Source organism: Aspergillus steynii (genome assembly GCF_002849105.1).
Source record: "Aspergillus steynii IBT 23096 chromosome Unknown P170scaffold_2, whole genome shotgun sequence".
Lineage (NCBI taxonomy): Eukaryota > Fungi > Ascomycota > Eurotiomycetes > Eurotiales > Aspergillaceae > Aspergillus > Aspergillus steynii.
Window position 1 is genome coordinate 6,026,828 of NW_020194399.1, and position 12,610 is coordinate 6,039,437.

The 12,610-nt window shown below is 53.0% G+C and overlaps 6 protein-coding genes across 6 annotated transcripts; 5 read left to right on the plus strand and 1 right to left on the minus strand.

The window, feature by feature from the left end:
- Nucleotides 1–1,398: 1,398 nt before the first annotated feature.
- Nucleotides 1,399–3,415, plus strand: P170DRAFT_490652 (FAD-binding oxidoreductase; the record flags this gene model as incomplete). Its single annotated transcript, XM_024854003.1, has 6 exons — nucleotides 1,399–1,891; nucleotides 1,939–2,052; nucleotides 2,105–2,439; nucleotides 2,494–2,522; nucleotides 2,581–2,776; nucleotides 2,863–3,415. The coding sequence occupies 6 exons, from the start codon at nucleotides 1,399–1,401 to the stop codon at nucleotides 3,178–3,180; spliced, it is 1,485 nt and encodes a 494-aa protein (XP_024708777.1). The 3' UTR covers nucleotides 3,181–3,415.
- On the minus strand, nucleotides 3,345–4,572 carry P170DRAFT_376343 (putative integral membrane protein; the record flags this gene model as incomplete). The annotated part of the gene is made up of 3 exons (XM_024845367.1): nucleotides 3,345–3,798; nucleotides 3,856–4,355; nucleotides 4,408–4,572. Coding segments are annotated over 3 exons (1,119 nt in total), but the record flags the coding sequence as incomplete, so codon positions are not given.
- A 606-nt stretch (nucleotides 4,573–5,178) lies between these two features.
- Nucleotides 5,179–6,810, plus strand: P170DRAFT_400729 (cytochrome P450; the record flags this gene model as incomplete). Its single annotated transcript, XM_024846343.1, has 1 exon — nucleotides 5,179–6,810. The coding sequence occupies one exon, from the start codon at nucleotides 5,179–5,181 to the stop codon at nucleotides 6,808–6,810; it is 1,632 nt and encodes a 543-aa protein (XP_024708779.1).
- An 835-nt stretch (nucleotides 6,811–7,645) lies between these two features.
- P170DRAFT_348993 (uncharacterized protein) lies at nucleotides 7,646–8,308 on the plus strand (the record flags this gene model as incomplete). The annotated part of the gene is made up of 1 exon (XM_024843711.1): nucleotides 7,646–8,308. A coding segment is annotated over one exon (663 nt), but the record flags the coding sequence as incomplete, so codon positions are not given.
- A 270-nt stretch (nucleotides 8,309–8,578) lies between these two features.
- P170DRAFT_473339 (alpha/beta hydrolase) lies at nucleotides 8,579–9,460 on the plus strand (the record flags this gene model as incomplete). Its single annotated transcript, XM_024853027.1, has 1 exon — nucleotides 8,579–9,460. One exon carries the CDS (start codon nucleotides 8,579–8,581, stop codon nucleotides 9,458–9,460), a length of 882 nt encoding a protein of 293 aa, XP_024708781.1.
- A 150-nt stretch (nucleotides 9,461–9,610) lies between these two features.
- P170DRAFT_435108 (isochorismatase family protein family) lies at nucleotides 9,611–12,610 on the plus strand. Its single transcript, XM_024848859.1, has one exon. It carries the CDS (start codon nucleotides 9,758–9,760, stop codon nucleotides 12,287–12,289), a length of 2,532 nt encoding a protein of 843 aa, XP_024708782.1. The 5' UTR covers nucleotides 9,611–9,757; the 3' UTR covers nucleotides 12,290–12,610.

The following is a 12,610-nucleotide window of genomic DNA, read 5'->3' on the forward strand; positions in this document are numbered from 1 at the left end:
TGGCCATTAGTCCGGGACTCCCGGAAAGACCGCCAAGGATCGGTCGAGTTCCGAAGACAAGGATGTTTCCTGGTTTTCCTTGGAATCGCTGCTGCCGTGGCAGCCCGGTAGTAAGGCTTTCTCTTCCACAGCAGACTGGGATATTTGGGCTATGGACCTTGCCAAATGTGTGGTCATTGGATCTAAAACATTGAGAACACAACCGGTGATATCCACGAAGGTGGTGAGACAGGAGATCGTGGTTCTGATCTCCACCAGGTGGATTGTTAAGTGGAGGTACGAGCATTCAGGAGGAACTATCGGATTTCAAACCGTTGTTTTCTGGCTGGAAAAAGAAAAGGTTTGCAGCTGACATGTGAACATCATTTGAAGAGGGCACAATCGATGCATCGCGCATTATTCTCCCCTTTTCCCATAAGTGTTTTCGGACAAAATTTACGAACTCCGTACGAAATACCCATGCTCGAATATCATGCCAAACAAAGCATGCGCATTTCTTGAGCCATGATGACTCGCAGACCCAATTGTTCTATTATGCTGTTTCTAAGTGTCATAAGTCAGAATCAGAACGCGCTAGCCTATTTTCTCAAAACATGCATATACTAGTAGCGAACTAGCGATTGTCAGCGACATGACACCCAGGGATCCACCGCGTATCCTCAGCCTCTCATTCAAGGCACATAAGACTCGCGAGCGAGGGTGGCCTGAGACCGGGTCCATCTGTTGACGAATTCGACGCGGAGCGGTCACCGCGGTAGTTGAATGCGTGAAAATGGATACCTAACAAGGATGTCTTGCTTTTGGAAGGATATGTATCCATTACCTCCGTATGCCGGGCAGGGATCGGCGATTGAAAAGCCAATCCCCCTGACATCAGCTGTCTTTGAATGCAGAAGACTCTCTTTTTGAGCGTTTTATCTTGTAAGCGAGGGTTCGCTGACCTTGGCACGGGTGATCCACTCCGATAAGGGTAGTGCATCGTCACTAGCGTTCCATAAACTCGACGCCGATCAGGTACCGCGGAAGGCATGGAAACCGCGGAACTGACTGAAAATCTGGAACTGGCAGTCTTTGGCCGAGGCCCGCAAAACCGAAGTCCAAGCTTCTTTCTCCTTTTTGGTGCGCGCGCATTCAGGGGACGTTCGATCCCCGCATTTGCTGCTTTTATTGGTGTGTCATGGCTTATTTTTAGGAATTCGTGTTCCAATGTGTCAATGTTAAGACGGAGTATCTTCCAGGGTAATGATTGGCAGTGATTTAGTCCGAAGCACGATGGCCGAAAGGTCCGTAGTTTCCTCCTGGATCGCGAATAAATAGTGTATGCATCCTCAATTCCCCGATGCTCGTGGTGAAATGTGTCACTCGGTGCATTGATTTGCCTTAGATACCCACTCCACCATGACCCGCACCTCAGTATGGCGGACCGCCATCGCAGCATGCCTCGCAGCCTTCGCAACAGCAGATGTTTGCTCTAAGCTGGAGGCCGAGGGCATCCCAATCGACAAGCGCCTCACAATCGACTACCACCAGGACCTCAAGGACTACTGGTCCACCGCGTGTGGCGACCTCAGACCAACATGCATCGCTGCGCCGTCCAGCGCCTTCGAAATGTCTCAGATCGTCAAGGAGCTGCATAACTTCAATACATCCTTCGCGGTTAAATCCGGCGGCCACATGCCCAACAACGGCTTTGCCAGTATCCAGGACGGGCTTCTCGTGTCGACCAAGAACTTGAATGACGTGGTATATAACCCTGATGACCGGACGGCGATTATCGGACCGGGTCTGTCGTGGGAGGAGGCGCAGAAGGGACTTGACGATGTAGATGCCGGAAGAGCGCTCGTGGGAGGTCGTCTGGGAGGTGTGGGTGTTGGAGGTTACATGCTCGGAGGTTAGGGCTTCTTGTCCCCGTGCCACCAACACATCTGACAAGAACAGGCGGATTGAGCTTCCTCAGCTCGCAATACGGATGGGCCGCCAACAACGTTGTCAATTTCGAGGTCGTGCTTGCTAATGGCACGATTGTCAATGCCAATAAAGACGAGAATGAGGGTATGAAGCTCAACTCCTCTACCGCATGCCGAATAACTAACATTCCGGTCAGACCTCTTCGGCGTCCTCAAAGGAGGCGGCAGCAACTTCGGCATCGTCACCGCGTATACCTTGGAAACACACCCTATCGGCAAGGTCTGGGGTGGGAATTACATCTTCAAAGCCTCCCAGACGGCCGAGGTGCTCGAGGCCGTGCGCGACTTCACCGACAACTATCCCGACGACAAGGCAGCTGTCATCGTGACAGCTGAGCATGCTGCGCTTTTGAACACGTGGATTATGTTCCTGTTCTATGACGGGCCGGAGCCTCCGAATGGCGTTTTTGATAAGTTCAAGGCCTTGAAGCCGACGGATACGACCAAGACTTGGGATAGTTATTATGACTTGGTTCGTTTCCTTCCTTTCAGTACGAGCTGAATCAAAGCTAATCATGAATCACAGTTGAAAAACAACGACTTCTTCATTTTGAAGTACGCCCCCCTTCTACAAACCTTTGCCCTGACTATGATGTGTACTAACCCAAAACAGGGGCCAGCGCTACACCATCGCCACCGAAACCACGCCCGTCCCCGACAAATCCGCCGGAAAAGAGGTAATGCAAACCTACTACGACCACTGGTTCAACGTGACTAAGTCCGTGATCGACGTTCCTGGCGTCATCGGCTCGCTGGCCTTCCAGCCCATGCCCGGCGCAATCACCAAAAAGGCCAAAGCCAAAGGCGGCGTAAGTTTCCCTCTCTCCCTCTCCCCAAACCATTGCATTCCACATCCAATCCCATTAGAGACCCCCGAATAACCGAGAGAGCAAAGGATCTATACAACTTCCCCACCGACACCAACTACATCGTCCTCGAGCTGGATTTCTCCTACTTGTTTCCTGCCAGCGATAAACGGATCGACGAGGCCAACAGGAGACTGTTTAATGGGTTTGATGAGCATATTTCAGAATTCGTGGATCAGGGAGTTCTGCCTGATGTGAGACGGCCGATTTTCCTGAATGATGCAAACTATGCGCAGGATTATTGGGGGAGGTCGGAGTCGACCCAGCATGCGAGGGAAGTGAGGGAGATTTATGATCCCGATATGTTCTTCCAGAAGAGGACGAGTGGGGGATTTAGACTGGGATAGGCTTTTGGTTTTCCTGTTGTATATATATCTCCCTTGAGTGACTTTTGGAGGGTCTCTGATTAGGGCTTTTAATCTAATATCTTTTAATACCCGCGACACTGCGGATCGTGACCAACTCAGCATGTCAACGTAAAAGCGACTACCATGATTTACGGATGCCTGTCTTCAATCACAGCCCACTCCTGCCTCACGCTGATCCCACCATTCCCGCCTCGCGGATCCATCCTGGTCTCTCTTGTCCCTAACGACTCTTCGCTCCCAGCACTCAACGCACCCGTCGACGCTGAATTCTGTACCGCGACGCTCGCTTGGTTCTTCGGTCCCATGGGCCTTAAGCACAACTGGCTCGAATTATCCTGCAAGGGGTGGAAACCGTCGTCTGTTGCGGGTTTCGGCCCGGTCGACGGAGACGATGATTTTGTTGGTCGTCGGGCGGTGACTTCAGGCGTGTATGTTGATCGTCCGAGGAGTGGGCGCATGAGGGGTATTGAGGCGAGAACGACAGCGAGGCAGGGCTCGACGCCGCTGAAGATGTTGGCACGGGGGAGCGTGAAGGTGATGTCGTTGAAGTCCATTGTTGATAGGACGGAGATGCGGAGGGCGCTGATGATACAGGTTCTGGGTTGATAATTAGTGAGCATCAATGATGAATTGTGAAGCGAGAGCATGACTTACACGACACCTAGTCCAAAGACTGTGATTAGGGTTACTTTCTTGTAAGTGGCCATCTGGAGTCGGTATAGCAGTGGCATGGGAATCACTAGCACGGCGACGTCGGTGACCAGGTTGATGACTCCCGTCGCGGTGAAAGAAGTGACTTGGTTTCCGCATGATCCGCCGGGAATTGTCTGGTCCCAGTTGAAGGCGAAAGGTCGGCAGATCAGACATCCAGCTAGAATGGTCGCGATGGCCCAGGCCACGATCACGCCTACCGTTGTCCAGGCGGTTATCACGACCCAAGTGACGGGAAAGATCCGGAGATAAAGCAATAGGATGGAGATCTTTGTGCAGCTAAGACTGAGCACCCAGAGAAATTGCAGTGGAATGATCAATTGCAGCAGTTTTGTGATGGGCTCCAGGCCGTAGGCCGCCGCGATAGTCGTGACATGGTCATATCCTATGCCGGCCTGGAAGACGCCGGTGATGCTGATGGACTGGAGACCGACAGCGAAGATCTGATTCAACAAAGTCTTAGCTTAAGGGATGCATTTCGGCCGGTTGGCTTACGCAGGCGGCTATAATAAAATAGTCGCTCGGACTCCATTTCTTCTGCGCCAGGTGGTGGGCTAGCAGGCGCAGGCAAACTGCGACGACGGCTAGGATGGAGAAGGTGATGGCCACTCCCAGCACCTCCCTCTGCGCACGGGTTTCGATAGGGAAGATAACTGGCATTTCACGTCCTTGGCAGGCTCAATAGACATGCTGGAGGTGGATTATTTAAATAATTCCCGCACGTCACATCTCGGGGAATTGACAGGGGAAAACCCAAAAATTCTCCAACGCTGAGCAGCGGCTGCCCTGCGCCGGTAACATGGGCTGCAATCCTTCGGGGTCTGCCTGGAATGTCATGTCAAAAATTAGCACTGCTAGACTGGAATGAGCAGGGATGAGCACGCCCCAACTCGGCAACAATGGCATTGGCGGTTTAGCGTCTTGCGCTGGGCTTGGCCTATCCGGACCGTTGAATCCTTCATGCGCTGAGCAGCAGTTCTATTGGCGGGTCGAGTTAGTTCTTCTTGGTCTTTGGCACTTGGACGATTCGGCTATTGGCGTATGGAATCAACCGGTAAGGATTGGTTGCCTGTCGCTGGTCTTGGAGCTACTGGGCCCACAATGATACAACTGCCATGCACGGTTGTTTCGACTATTTGTTCGGGGCACCAATTGGCCGAGGTGCGACGTGGGCCATGAACTGCTTTCTCCTTTCCATGATCAAAATAAAAATCGCATCCATCGTCGCTTTTGCCGGAAGTTGCGGATATTCGCCCACTGCCAGCTATGGCTGCCATCTCGCCCGTTGTCGTTGTCCTCGCTGTTGGCGTGTTGACACTATTATATTTTGGCATCAAAAGAACCCAAAAAAGCACGAAGGATAGTGGAGATGGCCAGAAACCACTTCTGAAACTCCCCCTCATCGGCGATCTCCATAGCTCCCCTATCGAGAAGCCACTGGCGAACTGGGATGCATGGGCCAAACAGAACGGTCCCATCGCCGTGCCCAAGCTGTTCGGGATCATTCCTATTGTCGTTTTGAACTCGTATGAGGCCGTGACTGAGCTTTTCAGTCGCCGCAGTCAATGGTACAGTAACCGCCCTGCGTCTGTGAGCATGGAGATGATCACAGGCGCTGATCCGGGGAAGTCCCGATTCACTCTGATGCATGACTATGATGATCACCTTAAACTGCATCATCGCATTCTGTCTCCTAGTCTTGGTGCTCCAGCGGCTCCGAAATACCAGCCCTTGATGGAGTTGGAAGCCAAGCAGTTGTTGTTCGACCTTTCCAATGCGGTGCGGAAGACTCCTGTGATCAGCACCGATACCATCTATCCGCTCCTAGAACGCACCCAATCTAGCGTCATCCTGGCACTTCATTATGGAATGCGCATCCCGCAGTTTGAGGAACCCATTCTGCACGAAGTCATCGACGCTCAAACGCAAGTGACCCATCTCGCCGCCAACCCGGGCCTGCCGGATATCATCCCACCCCTGCGCCATCTTCCGGCCTTCCTGTCGCCTTGGAAGCGCAGTGCTGACAAGCTCTTCGCTGCTCAAGTCGACCTTTACATGCGTCTGTTCCGCCATGGCAAGGACTCTGCGGGCTGGAACGCCACGAAGCAGGCGATCGCAACGGCCGAGAAACATGCCCCAGCCGATTCTCCGGTCTCTGATCTCGACCTCGCTTTTACTCTCGCAACGTCGATTCAGGGAGGAATGGAGACGTCTCCGCGTCAGCTTCTATGGCTGTTCGTCGCGGCGCTGCATCAGCCGGATTTCATGGCACGGGCACATGCTGTTCTCGACGAAGTCGTTGGAAGGGGTCGCCTCCCTCGCTTCTCGGATCGCTCGCAACTCACGTATATCGATGCTGTCGCTCACGAACTCTTCCGCTGGCGACCGATCTCGCCAGGATCGATTCCTCGAAGGGCCGAACAGGCCGACGAATTTAACGGAGTCAAGATCGGCAAGGGCGTCACCGTCATGGCCAACGCGTGGGCCATCGGTCGCGACGAGAAAGTCTTCGACCAGTCACTCGGTGATCTCCAAGACTTCAGGCCCGAAAGATGGTTGCGACAGGGTGCTAGTGATGGAGAATCCAAGCTGCGAACGGATCTCCCGCTGCCGGTCTTCGGACAAGGCCGACGAATCTGCCAGGGCAAGAGGGTCGCCACGGATGGTACCTTCATGCAGGTTGCCAGTTTGCTGTGGGCGTTTGATGTCGAGTTGATGGATGGAGGAGCGGTGGATCCGTGGGAGATGGTGGTGGTTGGGTTCATGACTATGCCCAAGGAGTTGAGGTTTCGGCTGAAGCCTCGAGGGGAGTGGGTGTTGGATGTCATTCGCAGGGAGTGGGAGGCTGCCGACAAGCGCCTGGATGAGGTGATGGGCACCTCTCAGGATGTCGAATAGATCTGTTATGTCCCATGAGCAAAGGGGGAGTGATATCGTCGGATAAAGAAGAAATGAAACCCATCAATGTGCTAAAGGTTAACAAAGATCTCAGTTGATCCCTCAGACAGATATCAAATTCCAAGAGGCTTCCAGGAAGAGGTAAAAGAGTAGCTAAATACACCAAGAAAAGATATCACCATCGTCATCACTGTCAATGTCGAAGCATACTGTATTTCCCACGATGGTGGGTCTTATACGCCAAAGGCTTTGGAAACGCCGTAGCCGAGCCCCCAGTTCTCCAAGGCTGTCCTGGGAATTTCTTCCCATTCAATGTTGTATTCTCTAGTGGCTCGTTCTCATAGCTGAAAGGAATGATCATTTATAAGAACCGAAGGACAGTAACTTGCACCCTTTCATGATTCCTAGAACTCTGATTGGCCACTGGTAGTCACAAGGCCTCCAGGGGTTTTCAGCTAATGGTCGCTCAATCTTGCAATTTTCCCCTTTTCTTCCATTTATCTATTGAACTTTCCGTCACTGAGACTCGACGTTCTGCGCTTGTTTCAATCAAAATGGGGGCAGAGAGGTCGTCAAACATAATTACTCCATCAAAAAAGGCCGCAGAAGCAGGCCAAAACGCTCTTGCACAAGTGAACGAATTTGTTCTCCAGAATATAACCAGAATGATCAACAAACATCCATCGATGGACATCACCGACTTACTACAGCATCAGTTAAAAACATATCCTGCCCTTCGAAAAGTATCATATGAATCGGCTATGAAGTTGGCGAACTCTTCGATGGACTCCTCGGTCAAGGAAAATGCGCCCAAGCCAACAGACTTCCGAGAGGAATTCCAATTCCCGAAATATACGGAATTCTCCAAGAGAAAGATAGCAAACGCAGATTCTTGTTCATGTCCCGGGCCCCTGGTGAGCCTTTGGATTCGAGATGGGACTCTCTGGACAAGGCACAGAAGCCTTCCGTTCAAATGCAGCTGGATTCTATGATGCGCGACCTCAGGTCTATACGCCTCCCACCAAGCATGGACGGGGATGCAGTGCTTGGTAATGGCAAGCCCCGTCGCTGTAAAGATGCCAGAACACAGATGCGGGTTGCATCAGAGCCCGTTAGCGACGAGCATGGATTTAACCGATTTCTCACGTTCAACCCGCAACGGTCCGAGACCTGTACCATAGGGATGATAAGATCGCATCTGGAAACCGATCACAAATCGATGATGACTCATGGCGATCTCCATCCTCGGAATATCATGGTGGCTCTCAATCCACAGGCAGACTCTCCTGACAGTTCCGTCTCGAAGGTCTCAATCACAGCTCTTCTCGACTGGGAGATGTGTGGGCTGTACCCCGAATATTGGGAATACGTGAAGGCCCTGCATACCATTTCTCCGGGGACTGGCTGCGATGACTGGTGGGCCTACCTGCCTCATAGCATCGGTGTCTGGCCTAGAGAACATGCGGTGGATTTAATGCTTTCGAGGTGGCACGGATAACATGGACCACAAATGAAAAGCAGGTATGACTGATGTGGTTTACGGAGTAGTGTCCAAAATCTCTATTCTATTTTATTTCTATTTTATTTTTTTTGTGATCTCACGGAGAACCACGGCTGAGGATTGGCATACTTGACAGGGATATATCAAGCGGTAGAACAACTTCTTGTCTTCATCGGCACTCCCATCATTTAGATCATTCAACTACCATTCCTGCAAGCCCTGATAGACGAACGATAATAACCCGATTCTTAGAATCCTCCGAATAATATGAATTTTCCAGAACCACATATTCAACCCCCGCAGGGCTCTCACACGCATACCGCAATTCTGCTGCACGGTCGCGGCAGCGATGGTTCGGAATTCGCCGAAGACTTTTTCTCATCTACGACCTCGAACAGCCAGAACCTGGCTGACTGCCTTCCAACTTGGCGCTGGGTATTTCCAACATCTCGTGAGCGATGGGATTCTCGGTTCCAGGAAGACATGTGTGCCTGGTTTGAGGCCTACTCCTTGACCGACATCCAAGAGCTACAGGAGCTGCAAATCGAAGGCCTAAGAGAGTCTGTCTCGTATATTCTGACTCTGCTTGAAAGCGAGATCGAATTGCTCGATGGCAAGATCAGTCATCTCTACCTCGGAGGCATCAGCCAGGGAATGGCGACTGCCTTGTGGACACTGATTTGCGCGGATGGGCGCCTTCCAGGACAGCTGGGCGGATTCCTGGGTTTCTGCGGCTGGTTGCCTTTTGCCCACCAGCTCGAAGACTTGCTTCTTCCGTCTAACGAGGCCAAATCACTCATTCCTCATCCGAAGGGAGCTCGGATTCAGTCTCTCGTGTCTCATTTGTTCGCCGATACCATCGGCAAACCCGAGGTGCCACAGGGAGACGAGTCCGGTGACACCACCTTGCTGTCAATTCCCGTGTTTCTGAGTCACGGCACTGACGACGCGTGGGTGCCTGTGCAACTGGGTCGGCAGGCAGGTCGCATCTTGCGACAGATCTCGGTTGATGTTGAATGGCATGAGTTTGAGGGCGCCGAGGGCGATGGCCATTGGATCAAGGAGCCTGAGGGGTTTGACCAGATCGTGGGATTTGTGGAGAGAGCGACGCAGAGGATAGGGAAGGATCCTGCTAAAGTACGGGAGTAGATACGAGAATCGATTAGGAACTGAGAAGAGATTCAATCATAGTTCTCCGTAATGGGAGTGTCTTGTAGCTGTCGGTGCCTGAGGTGTCCAGCCGATCCCCCAAAACCACGACGGACTTCGCAGTGCATCGTTTCTTCACTTCTTCGTCCTTCCACCTTCCCATGATCGACTTCGTCCTGCCCACCGTCCGCTCCCCCGTATTCCTTCCTTGCGCCGTCGACTGACATTCGGTTCTCACCCTCCTCGAGCCATTTCCCTCGTCATCGCCGTCGCCGTGTCCCTTACCATGTGCATACAATGAGTTTCTTTTCCCAATTCGGTGATCTGCCCACCATTCAGACCCGAAAGGCCCTTCTTCTGCTGGATTTCGAAAATGATTTCATGCGAGAGTCCGGCGCCCTTCACGTCCCCAACACCTCCGAATTCCTCGAGACCCTGCCCCAGCTCGTCAGTGCCTTCCGTCGCAATGGCGAGGTCGTTTGGGTGCGTTCCCACTACGAGTCGCGCCGACCGCTGGTCGGGATGGATCTACAAGAACTGGTGGTGCTAGGTCGCGCGGAGGATGCGTCGAGGAAAGGATCGGTGTCGAGCGAATCGCTGGATAGTGAAACGCTGGAACCGAAGGGCCCCGTGGACGAAGAGGCCTTTCTGTCGACCGAAACCCCTCAATGTTGTCTCCCGCAGTCCGCGGGGGTGCAGTTCCCGGCTCCCATCCTGGCCGCCATCGACTCCGACGACACGCTGATCGAGAAGTCCGACTACTCTGCCTTGCAGGACCAGGGCCTCATTCTCTCCCTGCGCACGCGCTTCGTTACCGAGCTCTACCTGTGCGGTTCCTTGTCCAACATCTCCGTCTACGCCACCGCCCTCGACGCCGTGCGACACGGCTTCTCCGTCAACCTGATCGAGGACTGTCTGGGCTTCCGGAGCTTCCCCCGCCACGAGGAAGCCATGCGACGGATGGCGGATATTTTTGGAGCGAACGGGATCACTTCGCAGGAGCTGATGGAGGAGCTGGATTGGCAGGAGACCGATGCGATCGCTCGCAAAGGTGCGCCCCGACCGGCACGGTCGGCAACTCCCGCCGGCATCGAGGGATTCATGGATGGCCTCGACTTTCGCCGAACGCGTCATTTGGGCCCTCCGAAAGACCCTTCGAGGTCGTCGGGCAGGGGCAGCTCGCGTCGTAATTTGGAGGATATCTTGGCAGAGTATTCCGATGACGAGGACGGAGACTTGTTGGAGCTGGCAAAACTGACTCGCGGCAGTTCTCGCTACTCGCGAGCCGCATCGCAAGCGAGCTCGCCACAATCGGCTGAGAAGACTGCGCGCCCACGCGTACGCCGACCGAGACGTTCAGACCCGAAGACTGACCCGAAGACTGAGTCGGCTCCGCGGCCGGAGGCTCGACGAAGCGGCAAGCAGCCCAAACGGTCGCCGGGTTTCCTCAAACCGGGCGATCGCATCGGCGAGGGTGACTCGCGCATCATCTATGATCTCGATCTCGCCGCCGATGCTTTCGAACAGATCCGCAATGAGGTTACCTGGCAGAAGATGTACCACTTGTCTGGACAGGTTCCACGTCTTGTTGCCGTTCAAGGCCGTCCTTTAGACGACGGATCGATTCCTATATATCGCCATCCAGCCGATGAATCGCCACAATTACAACCCTTCACTCCCGCGGTGGATCGTGTACGCGCTAATGTAGAACGAATACTTGGGCATCCCCTAAATCATGTTCTCATCCAGCTTTACCGAGATGGGCAGGATCGCATTTCCGAACATTCGGACAAGACTCTGGATATTGTCCGCGGGTCGTCCATCTGCAATGTCAGTCTCGGTGCCCAACGAGTCATGGTTCTCCGCAACAAGTCCCAGACGAATGAAGGGGAATCTAGCCGACTTTCCCAACGCGTCCCGATGCCGCACGAATCGCTGTTTATACTCGGTGAGCAGACCAACATGCGCTGGCTCCACGGCATCCGACCCGATAAGCGTCCAGACACCGAGAGATCGATGGAAGAGCGCGCCTACGGAGGCAAGCGCATCTCACTCACCTTCCGACACATCGGCACGTTCTTAAACCCATCTGGCGACACCATCTGGGGACAGGGTGCTATTTCGAAAAATCAAGAACAAGCAAACCCCGTCATTCACGGCGATTCCGCCGAGACAGAACGGCTGATCCACGCGTTCGGGGCAGAGAATCAGACCACCGAGTTCGACTGGGATGCCGTGTACGGCGACGGGTTCGACGTGGTCAATTTCGTCACCACGTCAACGGTCAAAATCGTACTGGGCTCGGATATTGTGGCCAATCTTCGTGTCCTGATCTATCTCGGCGAGAACGGCATTCGTTACGATATAGACGAAGGGCAAATCCCAGAACAAAGCGGCAAAGATGCCACCCAAGAACCTCTCTACATCGGCGCTGACGGCACCAAAATCGCCGGCGACGTCAACATCATGACTTATCTCGCCCAGCGGTCATCCGAACTCACTCGCCCTGGAGTTGAGATCCTCCGCGGCGGCAGCCACCTGTCCGAGATCGAAAAACTCCTCGCCAGCTGGCGGGCGTACAAATCCCAAAGCCAACCCGAAGTTCTCAAAGCACTAGACACATGGGAAGATGTCCTCGACGAGAGCGTCTACCTCAGCGGCGCGACCTTCGGAATCGACGACTGCGCCTTCTGGCCCGTTCTCAGAGAGATCGTGCTCGGCAGCGACCCGCTGTCTAATAAAGTCCATCCCAATCTGGCCCTTTATTACACTAGACTGGAGAAACGGGGTGTTGTTCGAAAGACACTAGAGGAGTTGAAATTGAAATGATTATTTTGAACTGACTATGCCTTTTTTTATATTTCTATTTTTTTATACCCACCCGCTTCTTCTTGTCGGAATATGGAAGATGCAGCACAGCGCATGCGATGATCCTTGCATTGATGGACTTTTAGATTGAATTTAGCATTTGATGATTTTGGGCTTGCTTTCTTTTTGGTGATATCCTTCTCGGGGCGGATTTTTCTCTCAGTTTGTCTTCGGTGACATGATGGTTCTTTTTGGTACTTTTTGGTATTTTTTATCTATATACTTATTTATACATATAATTCTGACGAGTTAGATAGGACGATTGGAACATACACATTGTTC